The following is a 19,801-nucleotide window of genomic DNA, read 5'->3' as shown; positions in this document are numbered from 1 at the left end:
CAGGTGTCCACCTGATCTGGTCAGGTTCTGCAAAAGTCATTTTGACTTCACCCTCTCTGGTGCTGGATAAAATTTAACTGAGAGATTATTCCCTTGTTCTGAGCCTCTCTTGAGGTATTAGCATAGCAAAACCTTTAAGGGAATTTAGGTTAGGCCACTGGACTCCAGTCCAGCAGTGCCTCCTCCTTAGTCCACTCTTTCATAGTTACTGTTTTAACAACCACCTTTAACCCTGTTAACAGTCAACACTCACAACTGAATCACATAATCCTATCAGCATCTTCCCCCACCCTCTCTTCCCCAGACCCATCAGGAAAGGAGGAATCTATTCAGTGATGATCCTCCTTTGTCCCTCTAATTTTGAGTGTAAGCACATCCATGAAAGTGTATAAGCCAGCCACTTCATGTCTTTATCTCCCCGTCCCCATTTTAGATAGCCAATATTTAAATTGCCCATCCCTATCAAACCAGTACTCTGAGGAGACAAGCATGTTCCTTGATCTGAGGAATCTTCATTCCAATCGGAACTTTGAGCATCTGCATCCACAAGCAAAGTCCAGTCCAGAGCAAGCCATAAAACTGCAGCAATTTACACCAGCTCACAGTGTCAAACATCTTTCTCTTCATGTGGTCTGCTCAGCTGGTCAGCTCATCCCTAGCCATCCAAGCTAGGTCATAATGGGTACTAGCCATGGGCTGGGAGTTCACACACACCTCTCTGCACTTCAAACTAGCCAGCCCATTCTCTCTCATCCCTCATCCCCATGGGCTAGGTCAGTGGGCACCACCCATACGCTGAGGAGTCCACACAACTCCCTGCACTTCAGACCAGCCAGCCCTTTCTCTCTCATCCTGAGCCTCCATGGGCTAGGTCAACAGGCGCCAATGCAACATGCCAAACTTAGCTAGTCTCTTCATTACTGCACCTCCCCCACTTCCACTCATTGAGTGGACCCAGGTGGTCACCACAAGTGAGCATAACAAGCTGTCTACTTACTGGCTGCCTTTAACTTCTAATCCTGGAAGGGGGTTCTTCTGATAGCCACTGATTTTTCCTGCCTTGATGCATCCAAAGGAAAACTGCTTGCTGGAGATTCAAAAAGTGAAATTCATTTTTTTCCCCTGCAGGTCCTTCCTTCAAATGCAAATCTCCTGTTTTCTCAGCAGTTCTGGTTAGGTCTGCATGTCTTTTCATATGTAAATTTATGGAGGGGGCTCAGGTTTTTTATCTAAGCTCCCAATACTCTATACACAGGGCTACTGCATTCAAACCAACAGCCTGTGTTTCTTTTAGGGAAATCCTAGTTCCCCTTTTAGCATATCCAATCAAGTATTGGCTGAAGGGGAAGTTACATACTCTCTGTTATCTATAATACCCAACATTCATTTCTATCGTAATTTAAGTCTGTTTTAATTCAATAGGTAGGAGAAACATTCAATACTCATAGTACATTCAGATAAACACATAATCTTTTTTTAAAACACTCCAGTTTCATCTTCTCCACACTTGAGGATCTTCCCATTCATATGAATATGGTCTTGGGTGGAACTAGAATGCCCTGGCCCCCTATCAATCATCTTGCTTATCCAGCCTGGCTTTTGCCCCAAGCATTCTGGAAGTGGCTTTTCTCTACTCAGCTGCAGCATAACATCTCTTTACCTTTGGCCATTACAGGTAACAAAGACCAAAGTAAACTAAGAATTTAAAGTTTCACTTCCTATACTCCTTCATTCTTTTTCTCTTACAAAGTGCTATGCTTCCATGGGTCTGGAAGCATTGCAAGGAATCCTGCTCGTAAAACCAACTACCAAAGTCATGTGGTGGCAGCATCTGACCTCGTCTAACTTCAGAGGGGGGAGAGAGAATCATTATTAGCGCCAACAGTCTGAGGTTGATTCCTATGAGGTGGAGGTCAGACATGCCTCGGCTCTCCAACCTTTTTACTAATTCTGACACCAACTGTCCCTCCCTTAGCACTCGCTACTTCTCTGCTGCATTCGATAATTCCTTTCGCTGGCCGCACAGAACTCACAGACCATACTTATAGTTATGAGGTTTATTAGGGAAGTAACAGGTTACAATTCAGGTTCAGGAACACTCAGGATATAGTCCTTTGATCAGGGCAGCTTCTTACCTGCCATACTGCAGGCAGGCCTCTCTCTGGCCTTCAGACCTTCAGACCCTCAGGCCTCTTGGTCTGGCGTAGCCTCTGTCTGCGCTGCTCAGGTAAGTGTTACAAAGCTCTTTTAGCTCTGCCAGTAAGTACCCAGAGGCACCCTACTCCATCAGGAAGCCTCCTGCCTGAAGACATTCAGCTCTCTCGCTCCAAGGGTCGCATAGCCACTGTACCCACCTTGCTCCATCAGCCGGGAAGCCCACTGCACTGTCTTGTGCTGGTTTCCTGGTTCCTGCTGTGTTGTACTACTATTGATTTTGCTACTGCTGCACCACTGTCTCTCGCTGTCTTTTATGTTACAGCTCCTCTCTCTGTCTCCTGGGTCTAGGAGGCTCCCTGCACAGAGATCCTGGGTCCAAAGGACATGCTCTGCTCTCATCTCTTCTTCTTGGTGGTAGTCAGGTCTCCCTGTCTGCCTCTGGAATGGCTTATTGTAGGCCTAGAGGGGTGACAAAACTGACCAATACCCTCATTAGGATTCCATACACCTTATTCGCATGGTCCCACCCGCACAAGGGTGCCATGCACCTTATTTGCATTATTAGCAAGCTGTCCAATCCCCTTGACGGACGATAAGCACCTCATTTGTATAGTCCCACCCAGTCATTGGGTAGAAGTTCCAAGACCATGGCGAGAAAGGCCTTATAAATGTGAGCCATAGCACCACATATGGTGATTGTTTGCAATTAGTTCCTCCTCCCCAGAGACTGTCTTTTCATCTATATATCTATTGATTAGGGTCTAGTTGAATAAATTATGATAGATCCATACAATGAGATGTGCGATGTTTAAGATTGTATGTCAATTTGGCTGGGCTGTGATTCTCAGTGTTTATATGTGATCACTCCCATTATGGGATCTGCTGTGAGTAGCCAATCAGCTGAAAGGGAGTTTCCTTGGGCGTGTGGCCTGAATCCAAATATAAGTGGATGTTCTGGCTTTTGCCTGCTCTGGATCCTGCAGCTGCCTTCTGTTCACCTGACCTCCAGTTCTTGGGACTTCAGCTAACAGCTTATCTGCCAATCTTGGGATTCATCAATCTTCACAGCCTGTGAGCAACAGCCCTGCTCTCCTACCTGTGGATCTTGGGTTTGCCAGCCCCTGCAACTACGTGAATCAGGAGAAGCCTTGTGGTCTTGCCTGCCGATCTTGGGATCCATCAGTCTTCACAACGTGTAAACAAGAGCCCTGCTCTCTGACCTGCCGATCTTGGGTTCACCAGCCTCTTCAGATATGTGAATCAGGAGAAGCTTCTATCCTTATCTACAGACTTGGGACATTCCAGCCTCTACGATTGCATGAGCCGTTTCCTTGATATAAATTTATCTCTCTATATATTTATACACTTTACTGGTCTTGCTTCTCTAGAGAACCCAGCCTAAGACAAGATGCAGCCACTAAACACCTTTGTTAACTAAATCTTCTAGTCTAATAAGGTGATTTTCTAAAATAATGAAAGAAAAAACAACATATAGCTTTAAAATGACAGCTTTCTTGGTGATTGCCTTACCCATCAAGATATTCATTTATTTTAAAAATATTGATTGAGCATTTACTTACTTCATGCCAGGCACTGCATTAGGTTTTAGAAATAAAGCAGTGAACACAACAGATACACAGTCCCTACCTTGATTGATCTTCCAGTCTATAATGACAATAAAGCAAGTAATTTGTAAAGTGTGATGAACGGTTACCCTATGGAAGTATACTCGGAAGTATTCTGCAGAGCAACTCTGCATTTATTACTTTTGTATTCTGAGATTCCAAGTAAGATTTTGTTTGTAAACCTGGCTCTACTAGTACAGAAACTTTTGAAAACTACTGCCATATAATTATCTGAATTTTATCCTGAAAGCCTGTTATGTGAATAAAGGGACATTAAATACATAGTTACAATAACCCTATAAGCTTTATTATCCTTTTATAGGTGTGAAAATGTGGTTTACAGAGCTAAAGTAAATCTTCAAAGTCTTATGACAAAGCACAAGCCTCATTCCAAATCTCTGCTCTCTTTACCATGCAAAAGTGTTTTCACCCAAAAAAGAATCTTTATTCCCCTTAGGAGAGAGATGTCTAGTGAGATATTACAGAGCCTTACCTTTGCCTTATTGTGTCCAATATTTTTATGAGAGATACAGCATGCTAATAATAAAGGATAAAAACCACACCATCTCTCAATGGATGTAGGAAAAAGCATTTGTCAAAATCCAACATCTATGCATGATAAAAACCCTCAACAAACTAGTGATAGAAAGGAACTTCCTCAGCCTGATAAAGGGCATCTATGAAAAATCTGGAGCCCCTGGTGGTGTAGTGGTTAAAGAGCTTTACTGCTAACCAGAAAGTCAGCAGTTCAAATCTACCAGCTGCTCCTTGGAAACCCTATGGTCCTATAGGGTCACTATGAGTTGGAATCGACTTGACGGCAGTGGGTTTGTGTGTGTGTGTGTGTGTGTGTGTGTGTGTGTGTGTGTGTTTGTTATGAAAAACCTACAGCAAACATCATACTTAGTGGAGAAAGACTGAATGGTCTTCCCCCTAAAATCAGGAACAACACAAGGATATCTGCTCTCACCACTTTTATTCAACACTGTGCTGAAGGTTTCAGCCAAGGCATTAGACAAGATATAGCATGCTTATCGAATTTGTAGACGGACTATAGAATTTGATGATTGGTAGAAATGTATCTAAAATTACTGCCACAGGCTGTAACGATTAATTGAATCAGCAAGATATGTAAATTAGGGCCAATATTAATGTGTTTAGGTTGAAGAAAGCAACTGGAAGATAACAAAATTCTGCAAAAAGAAAACTGGGTACCTATTATGTGCCATGCACTATGGATGATGTTGTTGTTGTTAGCTGCTCTCCTGCCAATTCAGACTCACTGCGAGAGACATCCCTTCCTAGATGAGTTAAGTCCAGGTTAATGTCTAGGATTCAGTCAGTGAATGACTTTTCTAGGCTAGACTGAGGTAAGTCTTCCTGTGATCTCTAAACTCCTTTGGCACTTACTAAGAATTCCCTAATTAGATTGTGTTGATTCTTCAGGTCAGGGATTGTATGTTCTATTTTGATTCTCCATGGTTTCTAATAATTATCAGGAGCCCAATATCCTTCTATTAGATTACTTGAATATGGCTCCTGCTACTTCAGCCGCACTACATGGAAGCTAATAAAGCTTCTTTGAGGCGGAAACAGGCGAATCGCCAGTTTCAGGAAAAGAATGCCCAGAACAGTGCCCACAGCAGCCTAAATTTCTAACTCGCCAAGTTCGCGAAGGTGTCCGAAACGGTTTTCTGAGATTACTTTTCTGAGCATGAGCGGAAGTCATTCTTTGAGCAGTCTGCGGTGTTTTTAATGACAGATGCCATAGTCAGGACAGAGATATCCGCTTCCATTCTGTTCTTCCTGTTGCACCCACAAGCAGGGTGACAAATTTGTCTTCGCTACAAGAAAATAAAGATCGCATGCAGAGAAGTCTTCAGGTAGCCCAACTACCCACCTACCCATAGTAAAGATGGCGGCACCCGGAGTGTAAGCTGCTGGCAAACATCACTTCCGCGTTTCTCTTGCGCCCTGGTCCGAGATGGCGGATGAAGCCACCCGGCGTGTGGTGTCAGAGATTCCAGTACTGAAGACTAACGCCGGACCTCGAGATCGGGAGTTGTGGGTGCAGCGACTCAAGGAGGAATATCAGTCCCTCATACGGGTTAGTTGTGCTTCTGTGGCCTACCGCGTCTTAAAGGGGTTGAGGGTATTCAACCACGTGTCCTCAGGAATAGGTTCCGTGTGAAGCCGCTTCCGGTTTTTAAGTGGGGGGGGGGCCCCCCCCCAAATTCATAGTAACGGGGTCGTTTCGGGGCTGGGGGACTAAGGGATGATAGTAGGGAAGAGGCAAAAGAGACTCGGGTTAGGAGGACAGTGGATCAGACTTTCTGCCTGAAAGCAGCAGTTCTTTTTGGGATACACCTCCCCGAACGGTGACGTGTCTCTCCAGCTCCAAATGTTTGCTCTCTTGGAAAAGGTAGAGGAGATGGTCAAAAGGACTCTCCGGGGCCGTATGTCCCCGTCCGCATCTCTCTGTTCCTTCCCTCCTCCTGAGGAACACATTAGGGCCGAAAATCCAATTAAGTGTTAGTTACAGAAAATTGGGGAACTCAGCCCACAGGAATGAGCAGCCTTCTCTAACCCCCTTCTGTTGGAAGAGAAGAAAGCTTGTCTTCCCTGAAGTGATCTCTGTCTACTCCAAAAGCTAACAGCTCTCCTATGGCATGTATTCATTCACTCAAAAAACATTGATTGTGCACCTAGTGCCTAGGGAAGGGATACAAAATACAAAGCCCGATAAGATGGAGCCTATTGATGTAGTTATAACACAGTGTTTAAGTGACAAAATAAAAAGAGAGATGGCTAGGATGTTTTGAAAGCATGGAGGAGCAATACCTAATCCAGCTTGGGTTTGGTCTGGGAAGGGTTCCGGGAAGATAACGATGCTTAAACTGACTTAAAGGGTAAACATAAGTTTACCTGATAAAACATGAGGGCAGGAGGACATTCAGGGCAGAAAGGATAGCATGAATAAAGGCATAGAGGATTGAAATGGTGTGATGTGTGCGAAGAAACAAGTACTTCAGAGTTGCTAGAGCATCACATGTGAAGCAGGGAGTGATTGATAGCTAAGGCTGGAGAGAGAGGCTTGAGCGCTTGGATTTTATCTTGGCGGCATTGGGATGCCTTTAAAGGATTTTAAACTGAGGAATAACATGGTCAGATTTGGGTTTAGATCAGTCACGGTAACTAGAAAGGAAAATAGAATTGAGAGGGATAGGATTGACAGGAGGGGACAAGTTAAAAGACTGTCATTAATCTGAGTGCAAAAGATGATCTAAACTAGGCGGTTGTGGTGAGGATAGAGAGGAGGTGGATTTGAAGAATACTCTGAAGGTAAAATCAATAGGACATCGTGAAGGATTGGTTGAGTAAAGGAGCGGGAGGGTCAAGGATGATTCCCAGGGTCTTGGTTTTGGTGACTAAGTGAATGATAACACTGCCACCCTGAGATGGAGAACGCAGGAGGAGAAACAGGTCTGCAGGACTATTGTGACTTCCAGGTGGAAATGTTAAGTTTGAGGTAGCTGTGAAATGAAGGTAGACATTTCCATCATACTGTTAGATATTGGGGTAAGAAGCTCTGAGAAAAAGTCTGGACTAAAAATAAGATTTGGGAGTCATTGGCATGTGGGTGCTGGTTGAAACCAGGACTATATGAGGTCCTCCAGAAAGAGCGTATACCGTGAAGTAAGTTGTGGGCTGAGGGCAGACACTATCAGAAGCCTGAAGAGAGTCCAGGTGTTTCATGTCATCAAGTGTTTTGTGCCTGCTAAAGTGAGTGGAAGGAGGCCTGGTGGCACAGCGGTTAAGTACTCAGCTGCTAACCAAAAGGTCGATGGTTTGAACCTACGAGCTGCTCCATGTGAGAAAGATGTGGCAGTCTGCCTCTGTAAAGATTTACATCCTTGGAAACCCTATGGGGCAGTTCTACTCTGTCCTTTAGGGTCCTTATGAGTCGGAATCGACATGATGGCGAACGGGTAAAGTGTGTGGAACCCAAACATTATTTTCTCTGCTCTGGGCTAACCCCCTACTTACCAATGTGGCTTTGTCTTCAACTTTCCTCATGTGAGAAAAGTTGGGTAAACATAGTAATAGAGAAAGTAATTGCATACTTTTTTTTGAGGGAAGGGAGACTGCCCTTGGCCTCAACTCCCCCTCAAATACCTCATTCTCTGCTTTTAGTATGTGGAGAACAACAAGAATGCGGATAATGATTGGTTCCGACTGGAGTCCAACAAAGAAGGGACTCGGTAGGCAGACCTTCTTGGGAGGTATGGGGGTGGGAGTCTTACCTGACTTGAGTAATCTGGTTTCCCAAATCCCACTGCTGGGGCTACCCTGGCTTATTTTAGCTGTCTCCATCCCCCCAGCTCCAGAGCTCCCCAATCTCCAACCCACAATGAGTCTCCCAGGCCAGTGGCCTAAAGCAAGATTTCATTTGAGTATGGGAACAATGGACAAATTGGACTGAGGTGTTGGTCTTTGTTACAGGTGGTTTGGAAAATGCTGGTACATCCATGACCTCCTCAAATATGAGTTTGACATCGAGTTTGATGTGAGTGTGAAGGAGTGGGAAATGCGGAGGCTGGTAGAATGGGAGGAATTAGGTGATTGTTAACAAGCTAACTTCACTTGGAGGGATCAAAGAAAACTTTTAAAATGGGAGGGGAAAGCTGAGGATTGAAGTAAGCATAGGTTACAGTTATCTCCATGTCCAGAATTCTGGTGTGTACATGCTGCTTGGGAAGTTTGCCGAACATTTCAGTTCCACCAAGCAATATGAATGTCTGATTAGATTAGTTTCTTTCTATCCTGATTCTGTGTTTCATTAAGACTTTATAATTCCTCCAGATTCCTATCACATATCCCACTACTGCTCCAGAAATTGCAGTCCCTGAACTGGATGGAAAGACAGCAAAGATGTACAGGTAGGACTGAAGAGGAGATGGGAAAGGGTTAGAGAAGACCTTAGGGAAGAACTCGGCAAGGCAGAAGATTTTCCCAGAGTCTTCTGGCCTAGAGGGGCTCCAGCCTCCCTCTGCCAAGCCTAGTCTTGTACTTAGCTGGCCTGGTTCTCAATTCGGATCACTAGTAGTCTTCCTGTATTCTCAGGAGACTGTTGTGCTTTATGGTAAACCTTACATGTCAACACCTTCCTCGTCTCCCTCTCATAGGGGTGGCAAAATATGCCTGACTGATCACTTCAAGCCTTTGTGGGCCAGGAATGTACCCAAGTTTGGACTAGCTCATCTCATGGCTCTGGGGGTAAGTTTGGTGTACTTGGTATATAAGGGGGTGGGAGGGATGAGAGGCCTTAAGAGGTATAAGAAAAGTAGCTGAGAGTCAACAAGGAATAGCAGTTTTGTCCTTTGGACATGTTCCCCCTAGAGCCCCTCTCCAGGAAGGAGCTTCTGATGGGACAAGAGGTGTTGACTGGGTGGTAGTAATCACAGGATCTCCCTTGTATTGCAGCTGGGTCCATGGCTGGCAGTGGAAATCCCGGATCTGATTCAGAAGGGCGTGATCCAGCATAAAGAGAAATGCAACCAATGAAGGATCAAGTCACTGAGGCAGGACAGAGGAACCTTTGATAGGCTAGGTTTCTGTTTTCCTGTGCTTCAGTTTTCTCACTCATTCAACTGCTTCCCCTGTCCCCCTCCATTCCTAGGTGTTACTAAGTAGTTGCAGCAGGCATTGCTGGGGAGAAAAAAACCACAAGACAATATTGCTACTGAGCTTCTAAGTTAGGCTGCATAGAGAAGGGAAAGACTTGGGCCTTGGAAAACCAAGAGGCAATTTAGAGGCCCTCCCCAGGTGGAGCAATGTTAGATCCTGGAGGGATAGGGGGCAGTTGAAAGTGGGGACAGCTTTTTTGATTTCTGGAGACAACCCATCAATAAAAGCTGCTTCCTCTGGTGGCCTGTGGTTCTCATTGGTGTCTGCTAATAGGGTGAGCAGGCTAAGCCCCGAGGCACATATACAGCTACACTAGGCTGAGAGGGAGGGAGAAGTCCAGGATCTCTGGTCAGGAGCTGGAGAATGAAGGGGACTTTGATGTGCTCTCCCTCCTGCTGAGATCTGCCTTTGACCTTTTCCTGTGAGCTATGCTTCGCCCTATTGTTTCGGCTTGCAAGGAGCCTGAGAAAGGGTTTTTGCAGAGCCAGTACTCCCCGCCCTCCAGGGGTCTTCCCAGCCCTCTGTGGAGTGCTGGATGCGTCTCCATTGGTCTGCAAGCTGGACCCAGGCTCTGCAGTTTCCCATAGGCACACCCCTGCAGTCTGGGCAGGATCTGTGCTGCAAGCTTGGGGGCCATACTACGACTGTCATGTCTACTCCCTACAGGCCATGAGATGGGACGACAGGACCCTATATCTCAGAGACTTGGCTTTGGACCATTCTGGGCAGGGCCGGGAACTGCTGGTCCTAACGTTGGCTGTGTTTCCATGGTGTCGGCCTTGGAGCCAAGGGGCGGGTTCACGCAAGCGCCAAGGAAGGGAGTGGGTGGGGTCCGAATGTGGGTGCGCAGGCGCTTTGAGAGACGGTGAAGCCGGTAGCCCGGCGCCGGGCGGGACCGACAAAGATGGCGGCGGCGCCTGGGGCGGGAGCAATCTGGGCGGCAGCTGCGGCTAAAGCTGCAGCCGGGCCCGCGGGGGAGCTGCACGGGGGTAGGAGGGGGTGGCCCTGAGCTGGGGCCGGGCCCTGGCTGGCCTCCCCCGCCGCCTCACTGGGGGACAGGTACGGGCTGGGGCGTTATGGCGCGGGGGGCTGAGGGAAGGCTGCTCCAGACCCAAGAGGACGCTCTCCACAAAGGCAGAGGCGCGGTGGGGCCCAGAGGGGCCTGGGGGAACTGGGGTGGCGGGACAGCATCCTTGAACCGTGGGGAATACGCCGCCGGACCCCGTAGCCAATCAGCGTCCTCGGCCTTTCTGCCCTCGAGGGGGGCGGACCCGGCTAAAGCCCGGCTAAGGTGGCAGAGGTGCAGCAGATATTAGGGGTCAAGGAGTTGTGCGTGCTCCATCCCCGCCCACTACCCCCTTACCCCCCGACACCTTGTCGGAACTCGGGAGTGGGGGAGGGAGTGGACCACAAGTCACTCACTTGTTTAGTCGGCTTCATTGGAGCACGGAGGGGCAGGTTTCTGAGGGTGGAATGCTTGCCGTCTTTTGGACTGTTAATCCTTGCATCCACACCCCCATTTGACCAGAGGTCCTAAGTGACCAGGGGCACATTGCACTTGACTAGACAGGTATCGGGGCCCTTGTCATGAGCTTATAAAGACAGGAGATAGGGGCTATCACTGGTTTTTCAGTAAAGATGTATTCTGCAGGGTGGGGGTGGGAGATACAGAAAGGGTCAAAGTCGTGGGCTGCTATCATTCATTCATTTATTTACTCATTAGATACTAAGTATTTATTTACTCTGTGTGAAACACTAACCGAGGTACTGGGGATACAATGATAAAATAGACATGGTTCCTGCACTCAGAGCGTGTAGAGGTTAGCATGGGAGCCCAGTTCCCACCTCCCTCGGTACTCAAATGCTGACCATCTCTTCTCCTCCCAGGTCCAGCCTGTGGTGTCCACAATGCCCCAGGCCTCTGAGCACCGCCTGGGCCGAACCCGAGAGCCACCTGTTAATGTCCAGCCCTGGGTGGGATCCAAGCTACCACTTGCCCCCCGGGCCCGCAGCAAGGAGCACCGCAACCCAGCCCTTGGGCCAAACCCTATGTTACGACCTCTGCCTCCCCGGCCAGGTCCCCCTGAGGAACGGCTCAAGAAATTGGAGCTGGGACAGGGACGAACCTCAGGCCCTCGACCCAGAGGCCCCCTTCGGGCAGATCATGGGGTTCCCCTGCCTGGTTCACCACCCCCATCTGCGGCTCTGCCTCTCCGCTCCAGGACCAACCTAGCTCGTTCCAAGTCTGTGAGCAGTGGGGACTTGCGTCCAATGGGGATTGCCTTGGGAGGGCACCGTGGTGCCGGAGAGCTGGGGGCTGCACTGAGCCGCTTGGCGCTCCGGCCTGAGCCACCCCCTTTGAGACGCAGCACCTCTCTCCGCCGCCTTGGGGGCTTTCCTGGGCCCCCCACCCTGCTCAGCATAAGGACAGAGCCCCCTACCTCTCATGGTTCCTTCCACGTGATATCTACCCGGTCCTCTGAGCCTTTCTACTCCAAGGACAAGATGGTGAGGACTTGCCAGCACGCGCAGCCTTCCCTGCCCGTGTTCTCCATGCCCTCAGCTTTCTTGCCAGAATATGGCTTCCCTGTCCTTCTTTTCTGCAATTTCTTTTCTCAACCCATCATGGCAGCAGTTTGGACTCTGTCCTCTCCCTTACTTAAGTAGCATTGAGCCTCATAGACCCATTTCTGGGTTGTCCGTGGCTCCGCAGCATGCTGTGCTGTTAATTCCCCAGGGAATTAACCCAACTATTTGGAATTCTTTCTTGAGTCCCTCGGCTCTTCCTTTCCCTCGCTGTACCCTCTCCCCTAGGACTTTGCGGAGGCCTAATTAATCTCTGGAGCTGAAGAGGGGCGGACCCAGAACATCTGAGCTAGTGTGGTTGCCTGCTCCCTGAGCTAAGTGAGCTAGGCTGATCGAATTGGAGCCAGCAGGAGAGGGTCCAGGAAGGGGCCACGGGGGCAGGAGGGGTCCTTGGGGGCAGCAAGGTGGGGGTTGGGAGCAGCTGGACAGCCATGCCAGTGCTTGGGGAATTGCCCCTGGAGCTGCATCGCAGGCTAGCTGGGCAGAGGAGTAAGTGGGGAACAGGCGGGACAGCCATGGCTGAGTCCGTGGTACACTCAGCTGTGATGGGCTTACTGCTCATGGCCAGTGAGGTAGGGAGACCAGGATATTAAGTGAGGGAAAGAGGGTAGAGCTTGGGGGAGAAGCACGTATGGGGTGGGGGAGGCAGTGGGCAGCATGCTGTTGAAAGGTTAAAGTGCCAGGTCGGATATGTGGGAACCTGCTGATTGTCTCTGCCCTTCCAGGCTCATCACACACTGCTTCTAGGCTCTGGTCATGTTGGCCTCCGAAACCTGGGGAACACGGTGAGAGCCATTCTCTTCTTCCTCTCCAAAAGGAATGTGAAATGGTGCTGGGAGTAGGGTGCATGTGGGGGGACCTGCTGACTTGGGGAAGGGGTGTGGGTAGAGAGCACTGAAGCTCTTCTGATGCTTCCGGGGCACTGTTCTGGAGAGAGAACGGCAGTGTCCCTGCTGTTCCCCAGTGCTTCCTAAATGCCGTGCTACAGTGTCTGAGCAGCACTCGGCCTCTTCGGGATTTCTGTCTGCGAAGGGACTTTCGGCAAGAGGTGCCTGGAGGGGGCCGAGCCCAGGAGCTCACGGAAGGTGGGACAACCACTCCTGCTCCCTCCTTTCAAGTCCCCTTTTTCCCTGCCCCCCGCAGGTTCCTCTGTCAGTACTGGTGGCCCCCAACCCTTTAATCTGGCAGTTGTATCCATTTTTCCCAGTGCCTACTTTCCTAGAGGTTTCTCCCCACCCTCTGAGTCTCCTCTTGCCTGCCTTTTCTAGTCATTAACCTTTGTTTCCTTTCCCCATTCCCACCCCATTAGCCTTTGCAGATGTGATTGGTGCCCTGTGGCACCCTGACTCCTGCGAAGCTGTGAATCCTACTCGATTCCGAGCTGTTTTCCAGAAATATGTTCCCTCCTTCTCTGGATACAGGTGGGAGAGCTGGAGGGTATGGGACTTCTCTCCTGCCATGTCTGGGGGTAGGGCCAAGCAGGGGCCCTGGCAGCATTGTTCTCAGCCTTGAGATGTCCTTCATCCAGGAAGTGGGGATTGCTGTTTGTGCAGAGGATGGTGTCTCTGGACTAGGAGGGACTCGGTTGCCTATATACTCTGTCTGGCTGTAGCCAGCAGGATGCCCAAGAATTCCTGAAGCTCCTCATGGAGCGGCTGCATCTGGAAATCAACCGACGAGGCCGCCGGGCTCCCCCAATCCTGGCCAACAATGCAGCTCCCTCGCCACCCCGTCGAGGAGGGGGTCTGCTGGAAGAAGCTGAGCTAAGGTAAAGGTTACTCCCCTCCCTCCTCTCCCCAGTAGTTTATCGGCAGTGTTCGTCTTGAGCTAGTCGAGATGGAGAATGCAGGGCCCCGGGCAAGCCTTTAGCCTAGAAATGGTTTGAGAAGCAGTGCAGAGGAGGAGAAGGGAGGCTGAGGGGTGCAGATGGAGGCAGAGGATGCTGCTAAGGATGCCAGCGTACTGAGGGAGGAGGGAATAATTGATTTACAGCAAGGGACATAAAGGGCTTGAAGTCAGGTGGGGGAAGAGAACCTGTTCTTCCACGTCTGCGTTTCTTTCTTCTTCTCTCACCTTGGTTTTCCCCAGGAAGTTCTCTGAAGCATTATTCCTTTGGGGACTTTTCCTTGAAATTTCAGGAAGGATCTAGGGGTGGCTGGGGTTGGCTAGGGTACACGGCTCTGTGGATCATTTAAGTGGTGTTGGGAGCACTCAGTGTTGCTGCTGTCTCATGGGTGCTCCCCACTTCCCTTGGTCTGTGGTAGTGATGATGACCGAGCCAACCTAATGTGGAAGCGTTACCTGGAGCGAGAGGACAGCAAGATTGTGGGTATGGAGCGGGGCAAAGCAACGGGAAAATTAATGCATGAGCCATGCAGACTTAGAAGAAAAAAATTGGTTCTGTCACGGGGTGTGGGAACAAGACTGGATGATGAAAATGGAGAAATGGTATGAACAGTTTCTTAGGAGTGTTGGTAGTGGGAAAGGGAGGGTCAGGCCAAAGGATGGGAAGAGATGGGAATCCAAGAAAGTATCTCAGACATCCAACGATGACTTTTTCTCTTGCCCTTTTGCTTCTGTCTAGACCTGTTTGTGGGCCAGTTGAAAAGTTGCCTCAAGTGCCAGGCCTGTGGGTATCGCTCCACGACCTTCGAGGTTTTTTGTGACCTGTCCCTGCCCATCCCCAAGGTGGGATTCCAGAGGATTCCAGGGGTGGATGGGCCATGGGTTCTGTGACCCAGTCCTACCCACCCCCAGAGTGTGGGAGGGAACCCTGAGGGTGACTGGAGCAGCACACAAGCCTGGATGATTGAGAAGAGTTGGTGATGGGAATTCAGGATGCGCTGACCCCTCCTTTCTCCTGTCCCCCCAGAAAGGATTTGCTGGGGGCAAAGTGTCTCTGCGGGATTGTTTCAGCCTTTTCACCAAGGAAGAAGAGCTAGAGTCGGAGAATGCCCCAGTATGTGGGTGTTCACGAGGGATATAATAAGGGTGGGAGTCCTGGGACTCCATGTGGGTAAAAGGGGTTGCATGATGCCTTGGTATGGGGAATAATACTTCTATGTCTGCGTGTGTGGTGAAGTCTCAGGAATGTGCGAGTACTCCCTGGGCCAAGGGGAGTGGCCCAGAGGATACAGAAGTAATGGGGAGCATAGTGAATTGGTTTGTGTGTCAGAAAAGCCAGTTGAGGTGAGGAGCACATTAGTCTAATACTATTTGACATTTGTTCAGGTGTGTGACCGATGTCGGCAGAAAACACGAAGTACCAAAAAGTTGACAGTACAAAGATTCCCCCGAATCCTCGTGCTCCATATCCTAATCCTCAAATTGTTATGTCTCCTAGGATACCTCCCATCTAGTGTCTGCCCTCTTTCTTCCCGTTTGCAGAGGCTGGCCACTTGAGAATCAAGTTTTCCACCTTTCTCCACCATGCTCCCAGTGTGGCGGGGGCGGGGGTAAGGGAGAGGCTAGCAGTCAGGACTATAGTCTCCCTCAGAGGCCTCCCAAATGCTCCTTAACCACAGCTTAGATCTGAATCGATTTTCTGCCTCCCGTGGCTCCATCAAGAAAAGTTCAGTAGGTGTAGACTTCCCGCTGCAGCGACTGAGCCTCGGGGACTTTGCCAGTGACAAATCAGGTGAGTCTGGAGGGGAAGGTTCTAGGAAGCCCCAGGAGGGGGGCACAGCTCTGAGAGTAGAACTTGATCATCTCTAACTCCACAGGAAGCCCCGTATACCAGCTGTATGCCCTTTGCAATCACTCGGGCAGCGTCCACTGTGGCCACTACACAGCCCTGTGCCGGTGCCAGACTGGCTGGCATGTCTACAATGACTCTCGGTGAGAACAGCTTCCTACCCAACTCCTGCCCCATTCCCACTGCAGCCCTGACTCCTTCCGCTTCTGTGAGGCCCCAGGACAGCAGGGTGTCTGGTAAAAGGAGAGGTCAGACCCCTCCTAATCTCTTCCTGGGCGCTCTGGGGTTGAGTCTTGTGGAAGGAGGGAATATACAGGAATAATCACCATCTTTTCCCCGTCTCTCTTCTTCCTAGTGTCTCCCCTGTCAGTGAAAACCAGGTGGCATCCAGTGAGGGCTACGTGCTGTTCTACCAACTGATGCAGGAGCCACCCCGGTGCCTGTGACACTCCCTTTAAGCCCCAGCACCTGTGAATCCCTTGACACCCTTAAGCCCCAGACTCCCCATTTACCTCAGAGACGTCTATTTTTGTGTCTTTTTAATCGGGGAGGGGGGAGGGGGTGGTTGTAGCGCCCGTATTTTTTTTATTAAAAAGATAACCCTTCAACCTGGAGGCTCCCTAGTCTCCTAGCCCCATGTACAGAACTCACCAGACCCCCGCCCGTGTACAGACCCCAGTCCTTCTACAGTCTCACTTTTTGTGAATAAATTTATTAAGAAAAAGTGATGTCCTAATTTGTATTCGTGCTTTGGGGGGGTGGGGTGGGAATATAGAACTGGGATGATTTGGAGTCGTCCTGGCCCCCAGGTCCGTTTCTGAACAGATGGGGGCGCTCTCAGCCGTCGGGGGGAGGGGGGAGGGGACATGTTGATACCTAGCTGTGCCCAAGGAGCGAAGGTTTAGTATTGGGAGGAAAAGAGGAAGGCAAACTTGAGACTCGTGAAGCTGCGAGGAGGCCGGGAACAAAAATGCAGGCACTGGACGACGGGTATCTGCCCCTTGAGAGGGAGGCACCCAAGGACCCCTGTTGACAAACACTGGGTACGTTGCCAGGCGGCCCTAGCTCCCGTAGGCCCGGCCTGTTGCTAACATCAAGGAGCTGTTTATGGAGCCGCCTCCCCACGGACTAGCTCCAGTGTCCCTGTCTCCTCTCTCTACAACCAAAGCTCATGGGGCGCCCCCTCCAGGGTTCTCACCCTAGCTGGGCCTGGGAAGCTTGAACTGGGGAACGCCAACTCCAAGATTCAGCTTTCGTCGCTCCGGCCAGGGGGAGGGGTGTGCCGGATACGGCAGCTCACTCCAACTGGGCACCGAACCGGTTAATTTCCCGCCAGCTCTACAAAGCTGATTTGTACAGCTGCCGTCGTTCCGCCCCTGCTGGGGAAGTCACCGCCAGTTTAGTGTTTTCATTGGTGGATGTGATCCGGGGCCTTCAAGGGCCCACCAATCCAGAAGCAGGAAAAATAGAGCCAGGAGCGTGCGCGAGAATAGAGTGGACGGAGAGCCGGAGAGGCCGAAAGGGTTGGGGGCGGGAGTAGCGTGGGTGGGAGTAGTGGACTTGAAGTGCTCGTCGGCGAAGGGAGGCGTGGGAAGAAGATCGCCTGAGGACCTAGGAAGCCGGCCGGCCCCCCTGGAGCTCTGCGAGGACAGATAGCGTGGGTGTGGCCCTAATCTGCCTCCCAGAGGAGCGCCGGCGGGGTGAGGTCTTGGGGCTGAGACCACTGCCTGCTCCTCCCTCATTTTCTCCGACCCTCCCGGACCTCTCTTGGGTGAGTCCTGGCCCCTGGGCAGGGATCTCACTATTCCACCAGCCCGTCTGCGCGCGCCGCCTTAGTTTCCCCAAAAGCAGTGAAGGGGCGGGAGTTGAACGCGGAACTGGCGAGGCTTCTTGGGAGCAGTCTGCTTGTCTTTATCCCCCCATCTTTCCCCAGACTTCCCAATGGGCCGGACCGTAGTTGTGCTGGGCGGAGGCATCAGCGGCTTGGCCGCCGCTTACCACCTGAGCCGGGCCCCCAGTCCCCCCAAGGTAAGTGTCCCACCCAAGAGCATTCCTTCAAAGGGATTCCCACTTGTTCTCCTATTTCCAGCAAAAGCTGGATCCTGGCTATCCCCTTCCCCTCCCGAGCCCTTGTTCCACGGCTATAGGCGGTGCTGTACTGTTTCCCTCTTGTCCCCAGGTGGTCGTTGTGGAGGGCAGTAAGCGTCTGGGAGGCTGGATCCGCACAGTCCGAGGGCCGGATGGTGCTATCTTTGAACTTGGACCTCGAGGAATTCGGCCGGCTGGAGCCGTGGGAGCCCGGACCCTGCTCATGGTGAGAGGCCTGTGGAGTGCCTAGAAGAGGTTGCGAAAGCGGCGTTTACTGGGGAATGGAGTTGAGGGGAGGATGTGTACTTGGTGGGTCAGTCCTTCCCTTAGTTTGTCCTCTTCCTGAGTGTGGGGAGTAGGTTTCTGAGCTTGGCTTGGACTCAGAAGTGTTGCCTGTCCGGGGAGACCATCCAGCCGCCCAGAACAGGTTCCTGTACATAGGAGGCGCCCTGCACCCCTTGCCCAATGGCCTCAGGTAACAGCACCGTTTCCTTACTGCACTTTGGTCCCCATTCTCAGGTCCCTTCCATTTCCTCACCTCCCTATCAGCCCTCCCAGCATAAGGGGACCAAATGAATGGAAATGATCCCCTGGAGCTGGAAGGGTAGATCGGCATCTCGCCCCTCACTATACCTTCCTCCTTGCAGGGGGCTATTCCGCCCTTCACCTCCTTTTTCCAAACCTCTATTCTGGGCTGGGCTGAAAGAGTTGACCAAGCCCCGGGGCAAAGAGCCTGATGAGACTGTGCACAGTTTTGCCCAGCGCCGCCTTGGACCTGAGGTGATACTGCCGAAACCCCTCCCCTCCTAAATCAGCTGCAGAACCTTCTCTTCAAAGTTAGCACCTAGGGGCTTTTCTGTATCATTTGGGAATGGCTTCTTCTCTTCTTATTCTCAGAATCCCCCCCTACATTCATTGTTGGAGGTGAATGCCTTTACTTCTTTCCCATCCTTCTGTTTTGGTGGGGATGCACCCCAGCCCAAACCCTATCCCACCTCACTCCCTTCCAGGCAGGGCCAGTGGAAGTCAGTCAGTGCAGCGTATTCCTTGGCCTCTCAGTCCGAGTCTCACCCTTCAGGTGGCATCTCTAGCTATGGACAGCCTCTGTCGTGGAGTGTTTGCAGGCAACAGCCGTGAGCTCAGCATCAGGTCCTGCTTCCCCAGTCTCTTCCAAGCTGAACAAACTCATCGTTCCATTTTACTGGGGCTCCTGCTGGGGACAGGTAAGGAGGGATTGGTTCAAGGGTTGATGATACTGAGGACCACCAGAGTGAGGAGGGGAGCAGAAAGGGGTGCTATCTTGATGACTCTACTCTGTTTCCTCCTTTGCAGGGCAGAGCCCACAGCCAGACTCAGCACTCGTTCGCCAGGCCCGGGCGGAGCGCTGGAGCCAGTGGTCCCTCCGTGGAGGGCTGGAGATGTTGCCCCAGGCCCTTGACACCCACCTGACTAGTAGGGGTGTCAGCGTTCTCAGAGGCCAGCCAGTCCGTGGGCTCAGCCTCCAGGCAGAAGGGCGCTGGAAGGTAGGGGAGCCCCCTGGAGAGTAATGAACCTAGGTGTCGGTGTTGCCATCTGTCTGTGTGGTTTCACCAGACCAGGGCTGGCAGACCGGAGTTACTCATTGTTTTCCTGCCCCAGGAGCTAGTCCACAAATATGGACCACCCTGGGTACCAAGGCCTCATTTGGGGCCCTTCCTTCAGGACCTTCTGATCTCAGCCTGTGGCTAGAAGTAGTGCTTATAAATGGCTTGGGAATAGGGGGAAGGAACAACCCAACTCCACGAAACATTTGAGTGGCCACACTAGCCTCTGTCTGCCCCACTTCCTGGATTGTATAGGGGAGTGATTTTTATTTTTTTTATTATACTTCAGGTGAAGGCTTACAGAACAAATAGTTTCTCATGAAACAGTAGTACATATGTTGTTTTATGACATTGGTTAACAACCCCACAACATATCAACC

The 19,801-nt window shown here is 50.7% G+C and overlaps 3 protein-coding genes across 4 annotated transcripts in view; all 3 read left to right on the top strand.

Moving 5' to 3' along the window:
• The first annotated feature begins 5,521 nt into the window (after nt 1-5,521).
• On the top strand, nt 5,522-9,802 carry UFC1 (ubiquitin-fold modifier conjugating enzyme 1). The gene is made up of 6 exons (XM_004390173.2): nt 5,522-5,889; nt 7,977-8,044; nt 8,286-8,349; nt 8,646-8,722; nt 8,969-9,059; nt 9,267-9,802. The coding sequence occupies exons 1-6, from the start codon at nt 5,767-5,769 to the stop codon at nt 9,345-9,347; spliced, it is 504 nt and encodes a 167-aa protein (XP_004390230.1). The 5' UTR covers nt 5,522-5,766; the 3' UTR covers nt 9,348-9,802.
• An 845-nt stretch (nt 9,803-10,647) lies between these two features.
• On the top strand, nt 10,648-16,357 carry USP21 (ubiquitin specific peptidase 21). The gene is made up of 12 exons (XM_004390172.2): nt 10,648-11,978; nt 12,782-12,841; nt 13,021-13,141; nt 13,366-13,477; nt 13,669-13,824; nt 14,321-14,385; nt 14,641-14,744; nt 14,929-15,015; nt 15,288-15,361; nt 15,581-15,693; nt 15,779-15,893; nt 16,106-16,357. Exons 1-12 carry the CDS (start codon nt 11,379-11,381, stop codon nt 16,194-16,196), a joined length of 1,698 nt encoding a protein of 565 aa, XP_004390229.1. The 5' UTR covers nt 10,648-11,378; the 3' UTR covers nt 16,197-16,357.
• Nucleotides 16,358-17,691: 1,334 nt separating this feature from the next.
• The window catches only part of PPOX (protoporphyrinogen oxidase), a 4,245-nt gene continuing 2,135 nt past the window's right edge, over nt 17,692-19,801 (top strand). Inside the window, exons 1-6 of one of the 2 annotated variants that reach the window (XM_004390211.2) lie at nt 17,692-17,778; nt 17,930-18,064; nt 18,198-18,313; nt 18,486-18,618; nt 18,917-19,061; nt 19,171-19,361. In XM_004390211.2, the coding sequence (XP_004390268.1) occupies nt 17,692-17,778; nt 17,930-18,064; nt 18,198-18,313; nt 18,486-18,618; nt 18,917-19,061; nt 19,171-19,361 (807 nt within the window). Of the gene's footprint in view, nt 17,779-17,929; nt 18,065-18,197; nt 18,314-18,485; nt 18,619-18,897; nt 19,062-19,170; nt 19,362-19,801 lie in introns of those variants that run through there. The other variant, XM_023725155.1, reaches the window with a different exon arrangement.

The sequence above is a fragment of the Trichechus manatus genome, unplaced genomic scaffold (genome assembly GCF_000243295.1).
Source record: "Trichechus manatus latirostris isolate Lorelei unplaced genomic scaffold, TriManLat1.0 scaffold00288, whole genome shotgun sequence".
Lineage (NCBI taxonomy): Eukaryota > Metazoa > Chordata > Mammalia > Sirenia > Trichechidae > Trichechus > Trichechus manatus.
The sequence above is the reverse complement of the archived record's forward strand: the minus strand, read 5'-3'. Positions and strand labels throughout refer to the sequence as shown.